The sequence below is a fragment of the Delphinus delphis genome, chromosome 4, assembly GCF_949987515.2.
Source record: "Delphinus delphis chromosome 4, mDelDel1.2, whole genome shotgun sequence".
In the NCBI taxonomy this organism is placed as follows: Eukaryota; Metazoa; Chordata; class Mammalia; order Artiodactyla; family Delphinidae; genus Delphinus; species Delphinus delphis.
The window spans coordinates 72160349-72185980 of NC_082686.1; the positions used below are offsets into that span (position 1 = coordinate 72160349).

At 45.5% G+C, this 25632-nt stretch overlaps 1 protein-coding gene across 1 annotated transcript; it reads left to right on the forward strand.

Moving 5' to 3' along the window:
• The first annotated feature begins 1412 nt into the window (after positions 1-1412).
• Positions 1413-25255, forward strand: NRROS (negative regulator of reactive oxygen species). Its single transcript, XM_060010877.1, has 3 exons — positions 1413-1478; positions 18867-18987; positions 23084-25255. The coding sequence occupies exons 2-3, from the start codon at positions 18880-18882 to the stop codon at positions 25052-25054; spliced, it is 2079 nt and encodes a 692-aa protein (XP_059866860.1). The 5' UTR covers positions 1413-1478; positions 18867-18879; the 3' UTR covers positions 25055-25255.
• The last annotated feature ends 377 nt before the right edge of the window (positions 25256-25632 follow it).

Below are 25632 nucleotides of genomic sequence, written 5' to 3' on the forward strand. Positions count from 1 at the left end.
ATTTGACTTTTGTTTAGTTTTTTTCCATTGGTGTTATCATTATTACCGTTACGAACGAATATTTTAGGGAGCAGAGACAATTTACTGGATGTTTGGGGCAGGAAGGACTTGCTCCTGTTCTCTTAGGATGAACACGCTAATGATAATAATGCAATACAGAATCACAAATCTACAGGCTACAAGAGATGCGAGCGAGCCCTCGAGGATGCTTCAACTCTCCAGATCTGATGGAAAGAGCAGAACTGGAGATCCTAGCTCTGACTCACGGAGTGTGCTTGTTTGTAGTACTCTTTCCGAATGCAGCAGACACTAAGTATTTTGCCTTCTCCACTAGATGGTAAGCTTTTGGGTTTTTTGTTTGTTTTTATTTTTTTAATGAAATCTATTTTTTTAATTTATTTATTTTTGGCTGCGTTGAGTTGTCGTTGCTGCGCCCGGGCTTTCTCTAATTGCAGCAAGCAGGGTCTACCCTTTGTTGCCGTGTGCAGGCTTTTCATTGCGGTGGCTTCTCTTGTTGAGGAGCACGGGCTCTAGGCATGTGGGCTTCAGTAGTTGTGGCACGCAGGCTCAGTGGTTGTGGCCCTTGAGCTTCGTTGCTCCTAGGCATGTAGGATCTTCCCCGACCAGGGCTTGAACCCGTGTCCTCTGCATTGGCAGGCTGACTCTTAACCACTGCGCCACCAGGGAAGTCCTAGATGGTAAGTTTTTGGAGAAGAGGAGCTATGAGATAATGCATAGAAAGCGCTTAGTGTAGTGCCTGGCACACCTCTTTGATGGCGGCTACTATGAATTCAATTAACCTTTTGCATTCTTGGCAAGAGCTAGCAGGGAATTTTGTACACATCGGGTACAAAAAAATTCATCTATGCTGCCTACGATCAAGCAGTTCATGGCACCACAAAGCAATTTCCATTTCTTTTTCTTTTTTTGATTTGCTGGAGTCAAGTAAAGACTAGCTGAGCGGATGACTCTCTCCCAATTGGGAAACGTGTATCCTACCCATTCTCAAAGTTTGCCCTAGCTTGACCCTTGGACATAACCTTGAAGAGGAGTTTCTGGGTCAGCAGAGCTCGTAGGCAGGGCCCCCAGTTCCCTACCCCCTCAAAATCTCGAAGGCCAGAAGCCCTGGGGAGCCTTGGTTAGCACTGCTGGGACACCATAAAAATATGTGGCCTCTTTCGCGACTAGGTAGTCCGGGGTCCACTGCCTCCCGCCCTCCCTCCCGCCCTCTCCCATCCCCCCTGCCACCCACCCGCGGCTGCAGTTCTAAGATGCCTGCTCTCTGTGAGTGCTGAGTTGCTGAGCTGCTCGTTCTCCATGTGACTTCAGTTTCCGTCAGTTCCTTCCGCAAGTGCTAAAATAACCTGATGCCCCAGAGAGAGCAGGCAGTTCAACCCCGCGTTCGGCTGCTGTCGAGGAGGAGGCCAGAGCCCCGGGAGAGGATGCGCCCCGCGGAGCCGCCTGGGCCTGCGGGAGCCGTGAGTATTTCCTGAGGGGCAGCCGCGGTCCCTCCAGAGGCGGGCGGCTCGGAAGAGTGGGAAGGCAGGAGGTCAGCGTCCGTGGCCCACAGCTCGGGGCTGACGGGGAAGTTGTGGCTTGCTGCATCCAAGCTCCACCAGTTCTGTTTGGGGGCTACAGCTCTGGGTGGAGGTGGAAATACCTCCTTCTGGGAGACTTAGAGGTGGCGTGGTGTAGTGGAAACAGTGAGGGCTTCAGAGTCAGACCTGGGTCTGATTCCTGACTCTGTGGGGGGAATTCCTGAGCCTCGGTTTCTTTGTCTGCGAAACGGGAACAGTAATGCTCCCTCCCTGGGCTGGATGACTGGATGTAGTGAGACTGCTCTGTGAACACTCAGCCTGCCTTCCCTGCCCAACAACGTGGACTGAGAACCACGATTTCATAGATGAAGACCCTGCAACTCATTAACAACAACATATTTATGGATATCTTCCATGTGCAGGCGAGTTGGAGTTCAAGGTGTTGGGTGGGGCTAGAGCTGTGAAGAAGACAAAGCCCCTTCCCCACAGAGTGTGTGTCCTTGGGAGATTCCCCAGGTTCTGTTACTTGAACCCACAGCCTGACTAGAGTCCAGGCCTCCGATCCCCTTGTACAGTGTTCTTCTGTAGCCCACGCAGCTTCTCCATGTGGGCTAGATTGTGGAGGATTCAGCATATATCCCCCTGCCCTCAGGAGCTGACAGAAGTAAGGAGCCACCGAGCGGGCTGTGTGCCGCCCACAGAATGGGCTGCCAGCTCACCGCATCCCTGAGGGAAGGCGACCACGTGTCCAACGGTGGCAGGGACTCCGGGAGGCTGAGGCAAGGTCCTAGGAATGGAGCCCCTGGATAGGGCTGGTCCAGGGTGGCGCACTTCCAGGTGGGAGTGAAGGGACTCCACGGGAGGTTTCTTCCATGACGGGAACAGCCTATTAGGAGTCTGGACAGCAGAATCATTCAGAGTTTGTAGAGTTGGCCTTCTGAGGTCTCCTGTGTCCCCATCACCTACTGGCTGTGCTGCACAGACTCTTTCTGTGGAGGTTGACGGTTTACTGGGTTTTATAGCCCTGAGACTTATTTATTTTCCTCACATACCACATAGGGTTGTACATGTATGTTTGAGCGTTCCTAGAGGGGATTATAGAATCATGGGCCCCGGGGATGGGGGGTAACCTCAACTCCCATCTTTAGGTTCAACAAAAATCAAAACCTCTTTCACAAAGAGGGTGATCTTATCTAATGGGCGCCCTCGTGGGAACTTCATGAACACCCATGTGAACCTGATCCCACAGAGTCCTTAAACCCATCATCCAAGAACAGGAGGCTCCCAAACAGAGAGCAGGCTCCTGGTAATTGCCCCGGGGCCTGTGTTAGGGATACATTGACCTGTCTGTCTCTAGTCTTTTTGATTCTTTCGAAAGAGTGATGCTGGTACTGATTGTAATTTGTGTTCTGGCTGTAGCGTGCATCCACATCACAAAGTGTGAGCTAGATTCTTGGATGGAACGCTAGGTGTACCTCACACCATGCTCAGATCCACACTGTAACCACATACATTAGGGGAGGGTGGGCTTTCACCCGTGACTGAAAAACATTATCTTTCTAGGACATGCATGTATGGTCAGGGATGCTCACTGATGTATCTGCACATTAGTGACAAATATTTTTCTCTATTATTCTCATTTCCCCCCAAATTATTCTTCTCAACCTCATCATCAAACGAATGTTATGTGTTCAATATGTGGGGGGTTCTGGGCTATGTTAGATGCTGGTCTCTGAAAGCTCAGAGAGGTGAGGAGAGGGAAAAAGGCTACTGATCTTATCAAGCGTCACAAGCAACTGTCAACTTGAGTTTAGGGGTCGTTTAGTTTCACATGACGAAAACCTAACTGAGCTTGGTTTCAGGGGGGAAAAAAAAGAGGATTTATTGTTTCAAATGACCAAAAAGTCTATGGGGAATAGCTTCAGGCATGGCTGGATCTGGGTGCTCAAACATTGCCAGGCATCCATCTATCTCCATTCCTCACCTTTGCTTTCCTTTGTGTAGGCTTCATTATCAGGCAGATCCTAAAGCTGTTGACAAAGAAGGCTGCCTGCAGCTCTCAGCTTAATTCCCACCAGTTTGGCATCTGAAGCAGGGAGAGGAAAGCCTCTTTTCTAATAGTCCTAGCAAAAATGTTTAGATTGATTCTCATGGGCTTGGCATCTGTGCTGTACCTGTTATAAACCAATCACTGTGGTTAAGGAATTAGGAGGCTCTGATGGGCCCAGCCTTGATCATAGGGCTCCTCTTGGAGCATGAGTTGAGGCTAGACCCGAAAGAACACAGACTTTTGAAGAAAGGGAGGGTGTTGGTCGCACAACAGTGTAAATATACTTAACACTAATGATTTCTACACTTAAAAATGGTTAAGGTGGTAAATTTTATGTTAGTGTATTTTACCACAAGTAAAACATTTTTTAAAATAAAAGGAAGAGAGAAAAGAAAGGAAGTGGTGGTCTCCTCAAAGGGGAATTGAGGAGCTGTTACCAGAAGGAGAAATGAACGTGGGTAGGCAAAACCAACTGATTTCCAGAGGGCGTGGAGTCAGCGGCTGAGACCAAACCACACGTGTCTTCTCATTTTGATGCGTGAGTGATTTCAGGCTGAAGAAAGGGCATAAAAGAGGAAGTAGAACCCTGTAGTGGTTCTCACTAGCGAGGTGGGCATGAGGAGCAGGGCTGGTGCTAAACGTGGCCACAAAACGCTGTGAGGACACAGGGACTCCCCACCTCCAACCTCAGCCCACAAGGTCACCTTGCTCAAGTGCTGTGCTGTGTGCCCCAAGAAACTTTCTGTTGGCCCCTCCAAGAAACTTTCTGTTGGCCCCTCCAAGAAAGAAAAGAATCGGGAGGGGATTTTTCTTCACAAGGTAGCACTTGGGGCTCTCTGTCTTTCCACCCTGGCTCTCTTAAGCAGGACCTAAGTATCTGAGGCAACCCAGCACCCACAATGTTGCTCAGGGGCTCATCTTGGGGTGCACATCATACTCCCCAATAACTTCATATCATTCTATTTTAGATGTCAGGCTGGACACTGGCCCCTCCTGATTGTCTCTACTTTTGCTCCTTATTAGGCCCAGCCATGATCCCTCAGGTCTCTCCTGGCTTTCCAGTGTCTCCCCTCAGTGGTCCCACCAAAGGGAAAGGCTGAGCTCTCTTCCTCAGCCTGTAGGGTCCGTGGCAAGTGGGTCTTTCCATGCCTGGCCCTGGGCCACCTCCTTCACCCTCAGACATGTTAATGGTCTCCCTATCACTGCCCAGCCTGACACCCTGAGACTTCCTCGTGGGACTCTCCTGATGGCCTTTTTCTTTTTCTAGGTTCTTGTACCCTTCCTCGGGTCCCTAAACTGAAGTTTCCATTTTCACTAATGTTACTGTCTTCTTATTTCCTTCTAAATCCCCAGTTTTTTCTAGGCTTTCTAGCTCTTTTTACAGAACCTCCAAAGGCCCTCATCTCTGTCACAGGTACACCCCATGGCATTGACAGGGTACCTCATCCCCAGAGAAGACCATAGCCCTCTGAACACTCAGGGGTGCTCTTCAGGATATCAAACACCACATGGAACGGGCACTGACCAAACAGAATGGACATTGTCCTTAGAAGCAGGGTCCTGGGGGCCCCTGCTGGGTCAGATGTTACCTCCTTGGTTGCTGGATCATGGGGGAGAGGGAACTGGGAGTTACAAGAGAGGGGCCAGGCAGCTGGGGTGGGGCTCATGGGATACCTGTTTACCAACAACTACTTACCTGTGCAACCCAGCTGAACATTCATCCAACATATATTCCTCCCATACAGGTGCACATCCAGCACCTCCTACCTGGGCCAGAACTCAGCTCTGGTTTTGGCTCCACTTTCTATAAGCCATGAGACTTAAGTTATTCATTTTGGCCTTTTTGAATTTTGGATTTCTTACCTGTAAAATGGGGACAATAAGCAAGGACTCTAACATAGATATTTGTGCACAAATGTTCATAACAGTATTATTCACAATGACCAAAAGGTAGAAACAACCCAAATGTCCATTGATGGATGAATGGAGAAACAAAATGTGGTCTATATATTATTCAGCCATAAAAAGGAATGAATTTCGGATGCATGCTGTAACATAGAGGGACCTTGAAACCATTATCCTAAATGAAATAATCCAGGCAGGAAAGGACAGATATTATATGATTCCACTTATATGTGGTACCTAGAATAGGCAAATGTATAGAAAGAGAATAGTGGTTATCAGGGGCTGAGGGGAGGGAAGAATGGGAAATTATTGTTTGAGGGGAAAGAATTTCAGTTTGGGATGATGGAAAACTTCTAGAGAAGGATAATGGTGAGATTGCACAACAGTGTGAATGTATTTAATTCTACTGAATTGTACTCTCAAAAAGGGTTAAAATGGTAAATTATATGTATATTTTACCACAATAATAAATGGAGGTAATAATTCCTACTATGTAGAACTGTTGCAAGTATTACATGAGATCAAATATCTATAAGAAGCCTTTGCAACCTCAAGAGCTATTATTATTATTATTAACCAGTAACACTAAATTATCATCCAGTTGTTTTGGCTTTATCCAACAACTCCCTAAAAATCATTATTTGGGGGAGGGCGTTAAAAATATCACATTACTCCCATTCCTCTGTGAACTCAAATAAGTGTTAGAGAAGGGCTTCCCTGGTGGCGCAGTGGTTGAGAGTCTGCCTGCCGATGCAGGGGACACGGGTTCGTGCCCTGGTCTGGGAAGATCCCACATGCCGCGGAGTGGCTGGGCCCGTGAGCCATGGCCGCCGAGCCTGCGTGTCCGGAGTCTGTGCTCTGCAACGGGAGAGGCCACAACAGTGAGAGGCCCCCATACCGCAAAATAAATAAATAAGTGTTAGAGGGAGAAAAAGAATTGGCCTTACAACAGGTAACCCACCTTGCTAGTATAATTTGAGGATTTTTAAAAGCGTAAAATTATCTCTCCTACTGTCCTGAAACTACACCATGAACGTTTTATTATTTTTCATTATTACCTATATAAATACCTGTTAAAGAGCAGTTCGTTAAAGAGGATATCATTCACTCTTTAGTATGAGCTGCTTTCCTGCTAATTCTGGCTGAGAACACTAAGGCAGTGATTATCAAATCTTTTTTTTTTCTTCTTACAAGACAGAAACTTTTTTTCCCCAAATAAAATAGCTGACTTTGCAATCTCAATTAAATTAAGATTAAATTAATTAAATTGACCCAGAAGATTGAAAAAGTAGGAACTTTTTTTTTTTAAGGTTAAATCACTTGATATGCAGGGGCTTCCCTGGTGGCACAGTGGTTAAGAATCCACCTGCCAGTGCAGGGGACATGGGTTTGAGCCCTGGTCCGGGAAGATCCTACATCCTGTGGAGCAACTAAGCCTGTGCGCCACAACTACTGAGCCTGCGCTCTAGAGCCCGCGAGCCACAGCTACTGAGCCCGTGTGTCACAACTATGGAAGCCCGTGCACCTAGAGCCCATGCCCTGCAACAAGAGAAGCCACTGCAATGAGAAGCCCACTCACCTCAACGAAGAGTAGCCCCCAGTCGCCACAACTAGAGAAAGAACACACAGCAACGAGGACCCAAAGCAGCCAAAAATAAATTAATTAATTAATTGATTTTAAAAGTCAGTTGATATGCATTCTGAAGTATTTAGGGGGAGGTGTACGTATGACTCTAATCTGTTTTGAAATGCATCAAAAAATAAGATGGCTTGAAGGATGGATAGAAGGATAGGTAGATGGATAGATATGAGATTAAAAACAAATATAGTAAACTATTAATAGTAGAATCTAGGTAGTGGGTATACCAGTGATCACTGTTAAATTTTTTCAACTTTTCTGTATGTTAAAAATTTTCATAATAAAAATTGGGGGAAAAGTCAAATTACTATTAATACCCAATTACCACTCATATTCTTTCCATAAACATAAAAATAAAATATTTTTTTAAATGTAAGACTTCCATAGGCATTATAACTACACTATAGTAGCATGTTATTTGGATTATTGAATTATTGTGCATCTGAACTATGAGGATATGATGAGGAGGTGACACATGTCCTGGGCCTTGAAGGATGAATAAGAGTTCAGCAGTTGGAGAATACCAGAAAAAGGACCTTTGCCACAGAGGAAACAGTGTGTGATTTAGTCAGGGATAGCCAGTATCCCAGGATGGCTGGGGCTTGTGGAATTGACACTGAGTTTTGCTGGCTTCACAGACTAAGTTTGAATTGCAGCTCTAACATCTCTAGCTGTGTGGCCCAAACCTTTGTGAGCCTCAATTTACCAAGTGTGAGATGAGGATGATAACATTTACTTGCTAGGATTTTGTGAGGATTATTATATGTAGAGCACCTGGCCTAGCACTTATCCCAAGGTGAGCACTCAATAAACATTAGATACTACAGTTAAGAGCCTAGAAGACAATCTGGGAGCTTGAGTACTATCCCAGTTGAGCTGATCAGTTATCAGGAATCTATATCATTTCATTCCTCAGTTGCCCTCTTTCTCAAGGGAACCAGGGTCGGCTGGTTGGGTGGGAGTGATACATTTCCAGTGTGGGCAATAAATCTCGGTTATCACCTATAACTCCTTCCATCCATAATCTCCCACAGACTCTGGGTGTTGTCTCCTCTGAATATCCCAAGGCTCACACATGGAAGGGAGAAGGTACTGCAGTTCCTCTCTCTTAGTTAACACCAGCTCCCTGTTTGCACAGAGGAACTCTGCCTTCCCTTTAGCCTGACACTACCTTATCTTACTAGTGTAATCCACAACATTTCCTTATTGACAAAGCCTTTTCACACACATTCTCTCATTCTCTTTTTTTTAATTCATTTTCTTATTTATTTTATTTTTGGCTGAATTGGGTCTTTGTTGCTGTGCGTGGGCTTTTTCTAGTTGTGGCGAGTGAGGGTTACTCTTCATTGCGGTGCGTGGGCTTCTCATTGCGGTGGCTTCTCTTGTTGCAGAGCAGGGGCTCTAGGCACACGGGCTCAGTAGTTGTGGCTCGCGGGCTCTAGAGCGCAAGCTCGAAGTTGTGGCACGCGGGCTTAGTTGCTCTGCGGCATGTGGGATCTTCCCGGACCAGGGCTCGAGCCCGTGTCCCCTGCATTGGCAGGCGGGTTCTTAACCACAGCACCACCAGGGAAGCCCTCTAATTCAGTCTTGACACAACCCTGTGAGGTCAGCAAGGCAGCTGTTATTGTCAACCAGAGCCACCACAGGAGTGAAATGATCAGAGAGAACAAACCTATATACTGAACAGAAACAACAAGTTTGAAACGAATGCGTTATTGGTTGGGTGCCTATCCACAGAGAGTATGTATGTCTCTCTATACAAAGGAGACACCACCAGCCGCATAAGAACAAGGTGTTATCACCCCCGTGGGAGCAGATTTGCATCTTTTAAGACCTGTGGCCAGATGCAGCCTGTGTCTATGGAACGGGACAGAGTGACTTGACTTCTGTTGGTTCTAAAGGGCTGACCTTGACCACACAGGGAAGCTGGTTGACTCATTTGTAGCCCCGAGGAGACAAAGTCAGCAGGGTAGCACTCAGGCAGCGCTCCACACCCTGGCTGCCTGGCTTTGCTATAGGAAGAGCCCAAAGGAAGAAGAGCTGCTGTGGCCTCCAGCCTCCCTCCAGGTGGAGGCAGAGCCTCAACCTTTCCCAGACGAAGACTTTTCTCACAAGAGCCTTTGTGGAGCCTGGCTGACCAGATGTGCTAGGCTCCGAGTAGGAAAAAGAGATCTGGATTTTAAACTGGTGCTTGGAAACCATGGCATTGCATTCTCTGTGGCACCTTGTCCGTGTCACTTCATTTCTCTGGCCTGAGTGTTCTCACCTCCGAAATACTGGTGGATAGTCCCTTCAGAATGCTGCAGTTCTTCTCAAAAGGGTGGTCAATTACAAAATTTGAATGAAAGTGCAGTTGCTAAGAGTCACGTGCCACAGAACTGTCCTTCCTCACATAAATTCTTAGGACCACATATTCAAGGAGCATTCCAACAAATTCAAATGATGCAACTCCTCATTTCTTTGTCCAGATTTAAAGGGGGATCCAAGTCCTGGAAGCAAATGCAAAGGGGCCCCAATAGTACAATAGGGAAAATACAAAACAGAATGTGTAGTATATTTGTTAAAAAAATATGCATGTATCTGCATGTGTGTAGAAAATACTTGAAAGGGTACATACATGTCAGCATCTCGACAGTGGGGAGAATTGCACCTGATATTTACTTTGTCCACATCTGTATTTTTGCTTCTTTGTATTTTCTAATTTGCCAGCCATCAGCTTCAATTACTATATTAAGATAAGCTTTTAAAGAATAGAAACAATCTATTATTAGTTAAAAATTAAAATATACGTCATAATCAGAGCCTAATAAATGTCATTGAAATAGAGAATTTCTTATAATTACTTAGAATTGAGTTGATTGTGAGTGTGCTTAAAAGGATTACGTTTGGAGTCAATGGAAGAAAAAATATCACTGACTAATAACTAAAATAAGTTTTATTATACACACTACTTTTACTTTTCAGAGTCCGGGGTTTTAGATCTGGGGTTGCATATTCTTAGCCCAGCCCCTGGAAAGGTGGCTGCAAAGGTAAAGGAAGAGCCCAGGGTAAGGGGACACATGGAACAGGTTCAAAGCCTGGCTCTTATCTTGAGTACATCACCAACTTCTTGGCCTCAATATCCTCCCCAGTAAAATGGGAATCATAATGCCTGTGTTGCAAGGTTATTACTGTATTAACACAACTTTTATAACAAAGTTCAAAAAATAGTTTTTGTCATCATTATGGTATCCTCATCCCTGGGAGGCTGTCCACGTGCCTGTACTTTAACACACCTGGGGTGGCAGCTGCCTGTTTAGTGAGCAGGTTCCTGACATCTTTCTGTGTTGAATATATTGCTACTGAAGCATTTTTAATTGCTACACATTATACCTATTGTATAGCTGTATCATAATGTATTTAGCCAATCCTTTCATTGTTGGACTTTTAGATGATTTCCACCTTTTTATTTTTATCACTGAATATTTGGTATTATCACTGAATACAGCAATGAATATTTCTGTAAAAATATTTTTACCTACACTGTAATTCTTAAGTATAAATCCCTAGAAGTGGAATTATTGTAAAAAATAATGTTTTCAAGGTCTTTGATAAATCGTGTTAAATTGTCCTTCAGAAAAAGTGTGCCAATTTGCTCTCTCCTATCTGCAGGATATGAGACAATTTCGGGGGGCACTCAAAAGCCATTGTATTGCCTATATTTTAACAAATACATTATTTTTTAAAACTTGAAGTATAGTTGATTAACTCTGTTGTGTTAGTTTCAGGTGTACAGCAAAGTGGTTCAGTTATACACATACCTATCTATCTATTCTTTTTCATGTTCTTTTCCATTATAGGTTATTACAAGATACTGAATACAGTTCCCTGTGCTACACAGTAGGTCCTTGTTGGCTATCTATTTTATATATAGTAGTGTGTGTTTGTTAATCCTAAACTCCTAATGTATCCCTCCCCCACCCTTTTCCTCTTATGGTAACCATACGTTTATTTTCTATGTGAGTCTATTTCTGTTAACAAATTCATTATTAAGAGAGGAAGCCAGAGAAGCAAATTACGAGGTCTGAATTCACACATCTCAGTTCTAAATGCTCTCTTGTTCCAATCCTCAATTTGCAAGTTCTTTTTTTTTTTGCGGTATGCGGGCCTCTCACTGCTGAGGCCTCTCCCGTTGCGGAGCACAGGCTCCGGACGTGCAGGCCCAGCGGCCATGGCTCACAGGCCCAGCCGCTCCGCGGCATGCAGGATCCTCCCAGACCGGGGCATGAACCTGTGTGTCCTGCACCGGCAGGCAGACTCCCAACCACTGCGCCACCAGGGAAGCCCTGCAAGTTCTTTTTTAATGAGTCAATATTCTTTGCAAAATATAGGAATGTTTGACCAAAAATACAACTGGTTCTTTACTTTTATAACTATTCTGCATTTTCTTTTACATGTAATTCCAAAATCAAAATTTAAAAATCTTTGGATGCGAAAGTACACATTTTGTACATTTCTCCAAAGAAGATATAGAAATGGCCAATAAACACATGAAAAATGTGCAACATTACTAGTCATCAGGGAAATGCAAATCAAAGCAACAAAGAGATAGCACTTCACACCTGCTAGGATGGCTATAATAAAAACGACAGAAAATGACAAGTGTTGGTAAGGATGAGGAGAAATTGGAACTTTAGTAATGTTGCAGACATCACACCCTTTACCTCTAAATAATTCACTGTGTATTTTATAAGAACAAGGATAGGGCTTCCCTGGTGGCGCAGTGGTTGAGAGTCCACCTGCCGATGCAGGGGACACGGGTTTGTGCCCCGGTCCGGGAAGATCCCACATGCCGCGGGGCCGCTGGGCCCGTGAGCCATGGCCGCTGAGCCTGCGCGTCCGGAGCCTGTGTGCTCCGCAACGGGAGAGGCCACAACAGTGAGAGGCCCGCATACCGCAAAAAAAAAAAATTAACAAGTAACTTATATTAATAAGATACTTTAAGACTATATTAATATCTTGTTTCCCAACAAATTTTCACTCTTTAGTTTTACCATCCCTTGTGATTCTTGCCTGTAGGGTGCACTTTGAAAAATACATTCTTGCATTCAGATTTCAGCTACTTTCTAATTTTCAGGTAGTATCATAATGCTTGAATGTGCTCCTTTGAAATATTACGTTCTGTTTTGTCTTTGTGTTCAAGCTTATCAAAGAGCGCACGTCCTGTTTTAGTTAGGTTCTTTTTGTTGCTAAGATGCAACTTTTGGGCCAGCCTATGGGGGTGGTGATGGTGGTGAGGTGCTATCATGAAAAACCATGGAGCTTGGAAATGAGCCCAGCCATTTTCCAAGAACCACCAGGAACCAGAGAGGCAGCCTTGAGCCCATCTCCCACCCTCTCTCCCAGCCTTCGCAGTCCACCCTCTCGTCGTTCTTCCTAGTCCATCTTCTCTGATCTTTGCCCTCTGTTGACTATCTCATTCCTTTCTTGTCGTCTAGCTTCTGCTTTTGCTTCCTCGTGGCAAATCCCTCAAAAATTCAACTCCACCTCCTCTCTCTGTGCCTCTTGGCTCCAATTTCCACTGCTAATTCCCTAATTCTCTCCCTTGTCTCTCTGCGCTGAGATCACTCATAGGGTGATGGCCACAAGTAAGGAGTGACCTCCCCTGGTCAGGTGCTTCCTGAAGGTTCTGTCAGCTTGGTGGAGGTCCAGGTAGTGGTGAGGTCATAAGCTTCTCCTGAGGGCTGCCCCTCCAGAGGGACTGTGGGTCTGGTGGACAGAGCAATTGACCTGGACAGTGGAAATTACAGTAGTACATCAACTGTGTTTCCTGAACCACAGTCAGGCCACGTGATCTAACACTTCTGTGCCCCTTTCAGGTGTGAGAGATGCTGTCTGGAAGCTCTAGTTTGAATGTCAAAATGTTAGAATTTTCAGGATATTTTAAAGGTTTATGTGTAATGCATTTTAAATTTAACAACTGTTTTCTGAGTACCTTTCTGAGAAGAAAGTTTGAAAAATGTACATTCCTGGAAATTTGGGGATAAAAGATTACCATAATCCCTCTCCCTTTAGGAACTCCAACATTTATTTTATTTTTCCCATTATTTTTTAATTTTGAAAAATTTCAAATTTACAGGAAAGTTAAAAGAAAGTACAGTGCTAAATTTTTCTGTTGGTAATAATTAGCTTTAATTCTCTCTCTCTCTCTCCCTCTCTCTGTCCTTCTCACTCTCTCTCTATCTTTGTTGAGCCATTTGAAAGAAGGTTACATAAATTGTAAACATCTTGAAATTTCACCCCTAAATACTTCAGCATGCATTTCCTAACAATAAGGCATTTATCTGCATAACCACAACATCATTATCATACCTAAGAAAATTAGCAATAATCTGGTAATATCATTTGTACATAATATCACCTAAAAAGACATCACTTAGTACACATGTAAATTTCCCCAATTGTCTCAAAGTTTTCTTTTAGAGATTTTTTAAAATCCAAAATCAACTCAAGGTACATGCATGGGATTTGGTTATTATGTTTCTTAGTCACTTGTAATCAGACCTCTCCCCTGCCTTTCTTTGTTTATCAAGACTGACTTTATTTTGAGGAGTCCAAGCCAGTTGTCTTGTAGGACATCTTACAGTCTGAATCTTTCGTTATGACTGGTTCTGGGCAAACAGTTTTCGGCAAGGGTACTACCAATATGGGACTTTGTGTTTCCCAAGGCCCCACACCTGGAGACTCAGGATGCAGGTGGTTTCATCATGGGAGATGCTAATTATAACCATTTGGTGACAGTTGAGATCACTCTTTTTTTTTTTTTTTTGCTAAGAATCAGAGACCAGGGCTGCTTGCCTGAGGCATTCAAATACCTCTTGGTAGCAGGAATTATTTGAAGTGGTCATAGACTGGGGTTTCTGTTCTTTATTATCTGTTTTCTGTGGTCTGTGACCAGCTGCCCTTCCCTTCCTCCCAGGGTCCCAAGTGGGATCTGCTCTTTTATTTTTAAACAAAGGCAGACTCCCTTTCTGTGGAGTCCTCTACCTAGCACCCGTGCCTTTTGTGTTCAGTGATGTCACCATCACACGTTTACACTCCATACTGCTTCTAGAGATTCTGCCCCTCATCCCCTCCCCCCGCCCCACCCACAACCAGTCTATAAATATTTGTTTCTAACACTGAGAGTTCCCCACTTTCACCTGCAAGACCTCTTTCTTTAAAGCTTTTTAAGCTTATCTGATTATTTTGCAGAGAAAATTCTCAGTTACATGCTAATGTATGGATAACACTCTTAGCACTTGCTAATAGTGGCATCAGCAAAGAGCTTGCAGTCCCAGCTCTGGAGGCAGCTGCTGTAGTAGTAGCAGCAGCTGGAGAAGGTGGGGAGGTGAGAGGGAGTGAGGAGGTGATGTTCAGGGTGCCCCCGAATACTAGAAATCCAGCATCCTTTCCTGAAAATGAATCAGAAAATACCAACAAAGCAAAACCAAAACTCAGGTCAGAGTTACTCCTTAGTATTCCCAAACGTTGAGTGTGAGGATACCTTTTTATGGACAAAAATACCTGTAGATCAGCCCTTCCCTGATGGTTGTGTTTTACTATCCGCTGATAAAGACATTCCATGACAACAGAAACCTATTTGGAATTAATAACCCTTAAAAGAATAAGAGATATTAATATTTTTAAAAAAATATTAATAAGGAATATTAATACAGGAAAACCTACTTCTCTAACCTCCATGTGAAAAAAAATAGTGTACATGTGTGTTTGTCAGGGCTTCCCTGGTGGCGCAGTGGATGAGAGTCTGCCTGCCGATGCAGGGGACACGGGTTCGTGCCCCGGTCCGGGAGGATCCCACATGCCACGGAGCGGCTGGGCCCGTGAGCCATGGCCCCTGAGCCTGCGTGTCCGGAGCCTGTGCTCCGCAACGGGAGAGGCCACAACAGTGAGAGGCCGGCGTACTGCAAAAAAAAAAGAATGGGACTTACTATTTTCTGCTTCCACACTTGGAAAGAACTCTTCAACCTCTTTATCTGGTTTAAGAAGAACAGATACAAGCAGATTCTGTTAATGCCATCTGCTTCTCATGTCAGGATCTCAGGTCTTCTATGGGTTATTTTCCCAGTGGTCACCTAGACCAGGAGGAAACATGGTACTTTTTCAGACCCTACTTGGAAAATGGGTTGATTTGCTGTTCTTTTGTATTACTCTGTGGCTCCCACAGTGGTTCACAGCCCATGAAATAGGCACCCTTGGTCCAAGCCCTTTTAATTATAACAAGGGGAGGTTCCAGGTGACCCCATTTAAATTGTTAATGTCATACTGTCATGTGTGCTATCCGTCATAATTGTTCTTCATTCACTTCCCTTTCTCCGCCAAAAATGTATCTAAGATGAGAAACATTTGGCTTAAAAAATGGATGTATTTTTCAGAAGATATCAGACAGATAGGAATAAAGTGGGATGGTTACTTTTTAAAAAGCACACTCAAGCGTAGACGCTCTCATACATCTGGAGACACTGTTGAGTGGTCCTCGCCCAGCTGAGGGTAAGTGTGGGTGGAGGGAAGCAGTCCTGTGCACACAGGAGGGGGCTCATGGGATTTTCCAATGAGACTTGGCATCCCAACTGTTTATCTTGTACTCCTCACCATGCCGTGGCTCTGAGGAAGGCTTCTGCAGCCACACACCCCAGGAAGAGTGTTTCTCAACCTAAACGGTTATTATTTTGAAAGTCTCTTATTGCTTTTCAGAGTCATTACATACCTTTTTGTTTTGTATTGTTCCAAGCCCATTCTCACTTACATCATTGTATCCGTCAGGCTCCAACCAGGAAACAGGAACACACAGATTATTTAAAACAGAGGAAATTTAATGCAGGAAATTGGCTACACGTGATGAAAGAGGCTGAGAAGCCAACCGGAGTACAGACAGTTAATCCAGAGATTAGCAACTTTGGGAAGCTGCCACCTCCCCTAGGTAAGGGGAGGATCCTGGGAGGACTACCAGAGCCTGGGAGTCACCAGAAGAAACTCAAGGACTTCTCTAACCTCCCAGTAGTGCTCCCCATTGACCAAACCAGCCGGAGGCCAGCTGACACCCAGAGCCTTCAGAAATCAGTCCCTGCAAACCAGAGCTGGGTGGGGCAGGGTAAACTATGGCTCTGAGGACAAACTGCTCTCAACCAGCACAGTCATCTCTTACTGGGATTAGCCTTTTTTTTTTTTCTATTCAAATAAGTTTTTTCTGGAATTTATTAACGCAGAATTTGTAGTCCAACCTTCCCATGTAACTTTCACACATTTAGTTGGTAGAATGATTTACTCATTCTTCCACCAAATTATTCATTCTTTTCCCTTTTTTCTGTGGCTGTTCAATTACCTTGGAGATTACACATAGGAGTAACAATCACTCATCCAGCTCACTGGTGTTAAGAACTCATAAATAATAATTGTTATTAAGTACCTTCATAGTTGAAGCACTTATGTATATACTATTTGATTCTCATAAAAATTCTGAGTAGTTATTATTATCTCTGTTTTATAACAGGATTATCTGAGTCTCGGAGAATTTACGTGAATTGCTCAAGGACAAATAACAAATACTGGAGCCAGAATTCAAATCCTGGTCTGTCTGGTTCCAAATCCCATAATTTTCTCAGGCTGTCTCATGAGAGACGGAGTGCCCAGAGGGCACAGCAAGAGTTTTTCTGGGCTGGTTGACTGAGTTTAGGAGAAAATATGCTTTAAATTTGCAAAACTTTTCTTGTTGACCCAGAAATTAAAATTACACTCTGGGCATAACGGACACCAGACCCATCGAGCATTCCAGTCTGCACTCTAGACCTGAACACATCTAAACTCAATATCAATATACAGGGTTGACTGTTCTAAAAGGCTCAGTGTCACAGCAGCATGTACCATCCCAAGCCTGACAGAGGAGATGAAGGACGAAGGGAGTAAGTCCATGGTTCCCATCTTTCTGTCTCTCCTCAATTCAAACCCAGTGAAATTTGAATGTTGGACAAATAATGAATTTTTTTTAGTATAAGTATGTCCCAAATATTGCATGGGACATATTTACACTAAGAAGTTGTTTTTTGTTTATCTGGCATTCCAACAGCATCTTGTAATTTGCTAAGTCTGGCAACCTTATCTCAAGGTGGGCAGTGATCCTACCGTGTGTGTGTGTGTGTGTGTGTGTGTGTGTGTGTGTGTGTGTGTGTGTGTGTGTGTGTATTGGGAGTTCACTGAGGACAGGAGCCCATATGGCCCTGTTTTTGCCATCTGTGCCCTGTACATGCCATGAGGTAATAATTCCTGCACAGGTGCAGAAGTAGAAGGAGAGCCTGGGAAGGGGACTCCCAGTGTCTGGCAAATATGGCTGAATTCTGAATTGGAGGTTCCCTCTGTGGTAAGGAAAGCTGGCCTGACCTGAAGTGAAAGTTAAAGCTGACTTACCTGGATTCACTTAGCTTTTCTGTTAGTCTTTCACTGGTGAGTATTCAAATCTGACCAGAAAGTTAAAATTAGCCTTAGAGATGTGTAAACTTATTCAAAGAAAGGGAAAGAGGAAGGGGCTCAAGATGACTAGATGCGTCAGGCAGAAATGTCTGTGGGTCCCATGGAATAGGTGAGGAGTCCATGTTAGCACTGGAACTGCTGGCCCAGGAGACAATTCAAGGGCAGACCCTGTGGTCCTTCCTGTGGTCCTTCCTGGGGGGATGTCAAGGAGAGGACGGGGCAGGCAAAATGCTGGGACCAGGCTCTTGCCTCTGATTCTGAGGAATGCAGAGCTAGGAGGGGATGCCACTGGGCTATAAACTCTCCCAACAAGAGGGTAGTCAATTCAACAGCGCCTACTGGGAGAGAAATTACCCTGGCTTGGGGGTGGGGGTTCTGGGGGCTACTTCCAGCCCTGCCACTAAGTCGATCTGGAACCTTGAATAAGCCCTTACTACCTGTGGCCTTTTTATCTTTGGCCCTGTAAAGATGTGGCAGTGGAGGGTATATTACATTTCCATTATGGTTTCTCTTAGTTCTAAAATTCTATTGGTCTATGTATAATTTTATGCCTTCTCATGACTCCAGTTGTGTGCTCACCGGCCAGGTAAGAGAGCCGGTAACCACACTTCATCAATAACCCTTATTATATCTGAAGATTGCTTTTTCATTTTTCCCTCATGCAGGCAAAATATCAAAATCCTTTTTTCAAAAGTCTCTATTCAAATGAGTTAATCAGTGAGGTCTACTCTTTTCTAAAAGCCTCATGTTGACACAGCAATTAGTAACTCTATGAGACCAGAGGCTACAATTAATGTTTCAATCCCAGTTCACTATTCATTCATTCAACAGATATTTATTGAGCTCAGGTGATGCATGGCAGATTTGAGCTTTGAGAGGAACATTTCAAGAGAACTATGAAACATGGCAAACTCTAGGTGAACTGAGACCCAGTTCCTCAAATGATTTGCTTCTCTCTTCTGTTGCTGGACTCTTGCGAGTTTCAGGTTCAGCCACCTGCCCATCAAATGGTAGAAGCAAAATGAAAATGAGTTCTTGTTGACAGTTGAGTGAGAGGTTAAATGTGTTGGCTAAGTTGAGGTATTTGAATAATCTGTGGGTCTCCACCTCCCTGTAGCCGTGGGCCTCCAACAGCGGACATACTGAGAACTGGCTCTTTCTCCCGGGAGCGCATAGCATCCCTCTGGGATATCCTTCTCTTACCCGCTTCTTCCTTGCCCTCTGTCCACAGTGCTGCACTTGAGATGGAGTTACTGCCCCTCTGGCTCTGCCTGGGTTTTCACTTCTTGACAGTGGAATGGAGGAATCCAAGTGGAAATGTCATGGCCACTTCCCAAGGGGGCTGTGAGTTGGTGAGTTTTCCTGGGCACTCCAAGTTGTCTGTTGCTCCTGTCCTGACGAGGTTGGGTCCATTTGGAAAGCTGATGGATTGTCAGTCAAGGAGGGAAGGGAATGGATGAGTCTGAATCACTCTGTACCTACTTACCACGATGCCATGTGCAAGCTGCTCTTTAATCAAAGGTAAAGATGATGCCTGGGAAAGGCCCTGCCCCACCTTTCTCATACCTGCTAAGGACAGGTGATCCCAGAGACAGGCCAAGGTCAGCCACCTGGAACAAGAACACCTTGTTAAGAATCTGGATGATGGAGCTGCACGAATGGTATCAGAATCTCTTGGTGGGGGGGAAATATTAAAGTTGAAGAAGCCCTGACTCAGAGTCTGTGTGTGAGCCCATGGCAAATGCTTAACCAGCTGTACTGAAGAGCACGCTGCCCAGGCTGCCCTGCACAGCAACGTCCTCGACCACGCTCAGGCTTACAGCAATCCGGGGAGAGATGCCTGAGCTTTCACGGTTCACCCTCTCCAGGGCTTTCAGCCTATATGTGGAAGCAGACTTGGCTCCTAATAACTGAGCACTCTCTAGAAATTTTCTCCTTTGCCTATAACTTAGTGGTATTAAAAGTTGAGCAACATACATTTAATGAATATTCCTTGAGCCGTGTTATATACTGGGCACTGGGAAGACAAAATGGATGTCAGGGTTAATAACATTCAAAAATGTGTTCTTAAAGCTGATGAATCTTAAAAACCCAGCTGGTCGTGGTTCTTGACCACTTTTAGTAACCTCTAACCACTGCGCTGAAGTCGACTCCGGTAGGGGGTAGGGATTGTGAGCCAGACCAGGTTTAAATCCCAGCCCCACCACTTACTGGCTGGTGACATTGGGCCAATCTGTGCTTCAGTTTCCTCATCTGTAAAATATGTAGGTAATAATAGTACCAACCAATAATACCATAACACTGGGCTGCAATGACCACTAAATGAGTTAATGTGTGTAAAGCACTCAGAACAGTGCCTTGTGTGTAGTAAGTGCTATGTGTTTTATCTACTGTTATTATTCTTTTTTGCGGTACGCGGGCCTCTCACTGTTGTGGCCTGTCCCGTTGCGGAGCACAGGCTCCGGACGCGCAGGCTCAGCGGCCATGGCTCACGGGCCCAGCTGCTCGGCGGCATGTGGGATCTTCCTGGACCGGGGCACGAACCCACGTCCCCTGCATCAGCAGGCGGACTCTCAATCACTGCACCACCAGGGAAGCCCTACTGTTATTATTGTTGTTAGTCTCTGTCATACAGACGTCCATTATTCCCTTACAGAGACAATGGAAGATTAACTTCACAGTAGCTAATTCAGGAGTTACCAGGCATAAGAAGAGGAGGGAATAAGGCACAAGTTCTTTGACAGCTTGCAGGGTTCAGGCTAGACTCCCTGCCTGACCCTCTGCGGCCTGGTGGGCAGGAGTAGGGACTCGGCTACCAGTGAGATCAAAGAGTGGCTTTCCAGTGCTCTTTTGAATTGAGGGTTGAGAGTTTGAAAGTCCAGCTACTCTCCAAAGCCCCTCCTTGCATTAGCCATGCAACATTATCACAAAGTGTATGTGGTAAGCTTTCTTGGGCTCTGATGGCCACATGGACTTTTTGCAACACGTCAGTGGGGCTGCAGGAATTGCAGAGACATGTCCCCAGCAACTGCAGCAACTCTGGTGAAACAGGGTCTTACAGCTTGAGGAAAGCCCCTAACCACAGCACTCTCCAGTCCCCACGGGGGGAAGACCAACACTTACTCAAATAAAGAAATACATCTTGTTTCTGTGTGGGGAGATTCAATTTTGTAAAGATGTCAGTTCTCCTCCAAATTACTCTGTGATTATAATGCAATCCCAATCAAAACTCCAAAGACTTTTTTGGGGGGGAGGGGAGGTGTAGAAAGAACTAGAAAAATTCATTCTAACATTCATCTGGAAATTAGATATAACTCAAATGCTCAACGATAGGAGATTAACTAATTAGAGCATGCTAATAATTGTTCCAGCAAACATTTATTAAGCATTTATGTGACAGGTTCTATGTTAAGTGCTTTACATAAACAATCACATTTTACAGGTGGTGTAATGAAGGTCCCAACTGGTTAGGTACGAGCCCAAGCTCACCCATTTGATAAAAAGCAGAATCAAGATGGGCTGATCGTAGAGATCTGGCTCTTAGCCACTGTGCTATTCATGCAATGAACTAATATACAGTTGCCTAAAAGAATGTGATCAAATTTACTTTTATTGCCAAGGCAATATATCTATCACATATTATTAATGGGGGAGGGGAGGAAGTTGCTTACTGAATGGTTTGTAGAGTACAGTCTCATTTTAAAATGTTTTTTAGTTTTTATTTTATTTTTAAAATTGAAGTATAGTTGATTTACAATGTTGTGTTAGTTTCAGGTATACAGCAAAATGATTCATATGTGTGTATGTGTATATATATATATATTCTTTTTCAGATTATTTTCCTGTACGGGTTATTACAAAATATTGAGTACAGTTCCCTGTGCTATACAGTAGGTCCTTGTTGGTTATCTATTTTATATACAGTAGTGTGTATATGTTAATCCCAAACTGCTGATTTATCCCTCCCTAATGGTAACAATAAGTTCGTTTTCTATGTCTGCAGGTCTATTTATGTTTTGTATATAAATTCATTTGTATCCTTTTTTTTTTTTTTTAAAGATTCCACATATAAGCGATATCATATGATATTTGTCTTTCTCTGTCTGGCTTACTTCACTTAGTATGATAATCTCTAGGTCCACCCATATTGCAAAGAAAAATTTTTTTAAGTTAGAGAATGTCTTTGGAAAAGAGTCCAGAGGAGATGTAACAAAAGGTTAACAACGTTTCTTTGAAGGAGAGGCTGAGGTTACTGAATAGTTTAATTTTCATTATTTCTATAGTGGATCAATTTTTAATTACGAGAAGTTTTATTTTAATAATCAGATAAAGAACTTGGGGTTCCAAGAGGTTAATTCCTTGCCCAGAGACCAAAGCTAATAAGTGTCAGAGCCAAGATTCAGACTTGAGTCTGTCATCTTTTCCAAAGCTGTGCTTCTTCCTCTCTCTCAGGAGTTTTCTTCCCTGTTCCACTACTCTGCTTGCCCCGTGGGACTGGGCCCACAATTTTAGGCAATCACTGACTTGTTGTACTGACCAATCTGTGGAAAGAAATGCCATTGCCCTTCCATCTCATCACTTAAAACTTTTTTCCTGGACACCGAAGGGATACCCTGTGGATGATTGCTTTTCCCAATCTCGTAGAAAGTGGGCTGAAGGAAAGTATCCTGAGGCTTGTGTGATTCCTGCAGTGAGACCAGACCCATCCGTCCTGGCAGCTTTGCCACACAGTCGCGGTAGAATGGCGTTCAGGAAAAGCACTGGATTGGGCAATAAGACCTCTGGGCTCCGGTCCCAGCTCTGTCACTGGCTCTTCACCTGTCCTCTCGAGACCCTTTTACTTCTCCGTATGATTCAGGCTGGTGATGAACTCTCACGTCCTCTTGAGCTGTAATATTTATCAATGGAGAGCGCAGAGGAGCCTCCCGGGCAAAATTCCTTCAGGTAAAACAAAGATGCCACAGTGCTGCTGGTTCTTGGGCAGCGTCCCTGTTAAACACACAGTGTTATGATCATAGCGATAACAATGCAATAGTGACCATTTGCATTAATAGCGTCCACTGTGTGCCAGGCACTGTGCAGCCTCTTGCCTAATCTCACTACAATCCTCTGAAGTAGGTGCTAACTTTGTCTCCATTTTTCTGAGGAAACAATAGATTTAGACTAAATTATTTGCTCAAGGTCACATAGGGAATAAATGGCAGAGGTGGGATTCAAACCCAAGTAGAGACCTGATCCTCAGTTCCTCTCTGTAGTTAACACCAAACTGCAATACCATGGTCAGCACTCAGCACCCGATGGACAGGTTCTCAGATCTTCTCTAATATGCTGTGTGTGTTGAGTGAGGCCTGGAGCCTTAGTGAACAGTCTGATGAGTGAACTAAGTTTCTTTACACAAACCCTCACCTCAGAGGCCCCCGCCCTGCTGACGTGTGTTTTTGGACCTAGCTGGATGGAGTCGCTGACTGTCGAGGGCAGAACCTTGCTTCAGTGCCCGGCAATCTCCCGCCATCCTCCCAGACACTCCTGCTGGATGCCAACCCTCTCAAGACCCTATGGAACCACTCGCTGCAGCGTTACCCTCTCCTGGAGAGCCTCAGTCTGCACAGCTGCCAACTGGAGCACATCAGCCGTGGCGCCTTCCAGGAGCAGGCTCGCCTGTGCAGCCTGGCACTGCCTGACAACTCACTCTCCGAGAGCTACAAGGAGACGGCAGCTGCCCTCCACGGCCTGCGGGGTCTGCGCAGGCTGGACTTGTCAGGGAACTCCCTGACGGAAGACATGGCGGCCCTCATGCTACAGAACCTCTCTTCGCTGGAGTCCGTGTCCCTGGCCAGGAACACCATCATGAGGCTGGATGACTCTGTCTTTGAGGGCCTGGGCCGCCTCAGGGAGCTGGATTTGCAGAGGAACTACATCTTTGAGATTGAGGGTGGTGCTTTCGATGGCTTGCCTGAGCTGAGACACCTCAACCTGGCCTATAACAACCTTCCTTGCATTGTGGACTTCGCCCTCACCCAGCTGCGGTCCCTCAACATCAGCTACAACGTCCTGGAATGGTTCCTGGCATCGGGGGGAGAGGCCACCTTTGAGCTAGAGACGCTGGACCTCTCTCACAATCAGCTGCTGTTTTTCCCCCTCCTGCCTCAGTGCAGCAAGTTGCACACCCTCCTGCTGCGGGACAACAACATGGGCTTCTACAGGGACCTGTACAACACCTCGTCCCCGCAGGAGATGGTGGCCCAGTTCCTCTTCATGGACGGCAACGTGACCAACATCAGCACTGTCAACCTCTGGGAAGAGTTCTCTTCCAGTGACCTCTCTGATCTCCGCTTCCTGGATATGAGCCAGAACCAGTTCCAGTATCTGCCAGACGGTTTCCTGAAGAAAATGCCTTCCCTCTCCCACCTGAACCTCAACCAGAATTGCCTGATGACGCTCCACATCCGGGAGCATGAGCTGCCAGGAGCGCTCACCGAGCTGGACCTGAGCCAGAACCAGCTGTCGGAGGTGCACTTGGCTCCGGGGCTCCCTGGCTGCCTGAGGAGCCTCCGGTCCTTCAACCTGAGCTCCAACCAGCTCCTGGGTGTCCCCACTGGCCTTTTTGCTGATGCCAGTAACCTCGCTACAATCGACATGAGCCACAATCAGATCTCACTTTGTCCCCGGCCGGGGGACTTAGACCCCGGGGGCACCCCCGGCTGTGTGGACTTCAGAAATGTGGCATCTTTGAGGAGCCTGTCTCTGGAGGGCTGTGGGCTGGGGGCACTACAAGACTGCTCGTTCCAGGGCATGGCCCTCACCCACTTAGACCTGTCTGGTAACTGGGGGCTTCTGAATGGGAGCATCGCCCCTCTCTGGGACATTGCCCCCACGTTACAGGTCCTGTCTCTCAGGAACGTGGGCCTCAGTTCCGGCTTCAAGGAGTTGGACTTCTCTGGGTTTGGGAATCTGAGGGACTTGGATCTGTCGGGAAATGCCTTGACCAGTTTCCCAAGGTTCAGGGGCAGCCTGGCCCTGCAGACCCTGGATCTTCGCAGAAACTGGCTCACGGCCCTTCCTCAGAGGGCTGTGTCTGAGCAGCTCATGGGGAGTCTACGGACCATCTACCTCAGTCAGAATCCATATGACTGCTGTGGGGTGGAGGACTGGGGGGCCCTGCAGCGCCTGCACACTGTCGCCGACTTGGCCATGGTCACTTGCAACCTCTCCTCCAGGATCATTCGCCTGACGGAGCTGCCCGGAGGCGTTCCTCAGGTCTGTAAGTGGGAGCGGGTAGACATGGGCCTGCTGTACCTCGTGCTCATTCTTCCCAGCTGCCTCACCCTGCTGGTGGCCTGCACTGTCATCTTCCTCACTTTCAGGAAGCCTCTGCTTCAGGTAATCAAGAACCGCTGCCACTGGTCCTCCATATACTGACCTGGCTACGTGCCAACATTAGAAACTTGGTCTGTACACGTAAGGACACTTTCTCTGCCAGGTTTCAAGATCTGGTGCAGAGGACAATCTGAAGAACTGAGGTTTAAATTAAGGTTTAAAATGTTTCCATCCCTTAGTTGTCCCAAGTTCTTCCTCTATCATTGTGATGCATCCTCAATCATCCTGGTAAAATATTTATTAAGTGACATCTTATGAAAATAAAAAATGTGTCTTATAAATATTTTTTAAATCAAATGCAGCTTGTGTTTTTTTCTTTCCTTACTTTTTTCTTTTTGGTCGTTTCACTTAGATTATTTTTGTGCCCTTCCCTTGGTGACATCCATGGAACAGGTGAGAAAGGGAAATCGTTCAGTGCTACCCTACGGCAAAAACCACTCCAAGAGCACATCCTATGGATGGCGAGAGCCAGTGTTCTGAGGGTTCCCCAAGGACAAGTCTTTCAGAGCCAAGCTGGGTAGTCTGAGATGGGACCTCTCGCCTCCTGCCTGGGCTTGCATCACCGCTGCGGCCAGAGTGGGCCTGTGGCAGAGTCCTCTCTGGGGGCCCTGGTTCCCGCC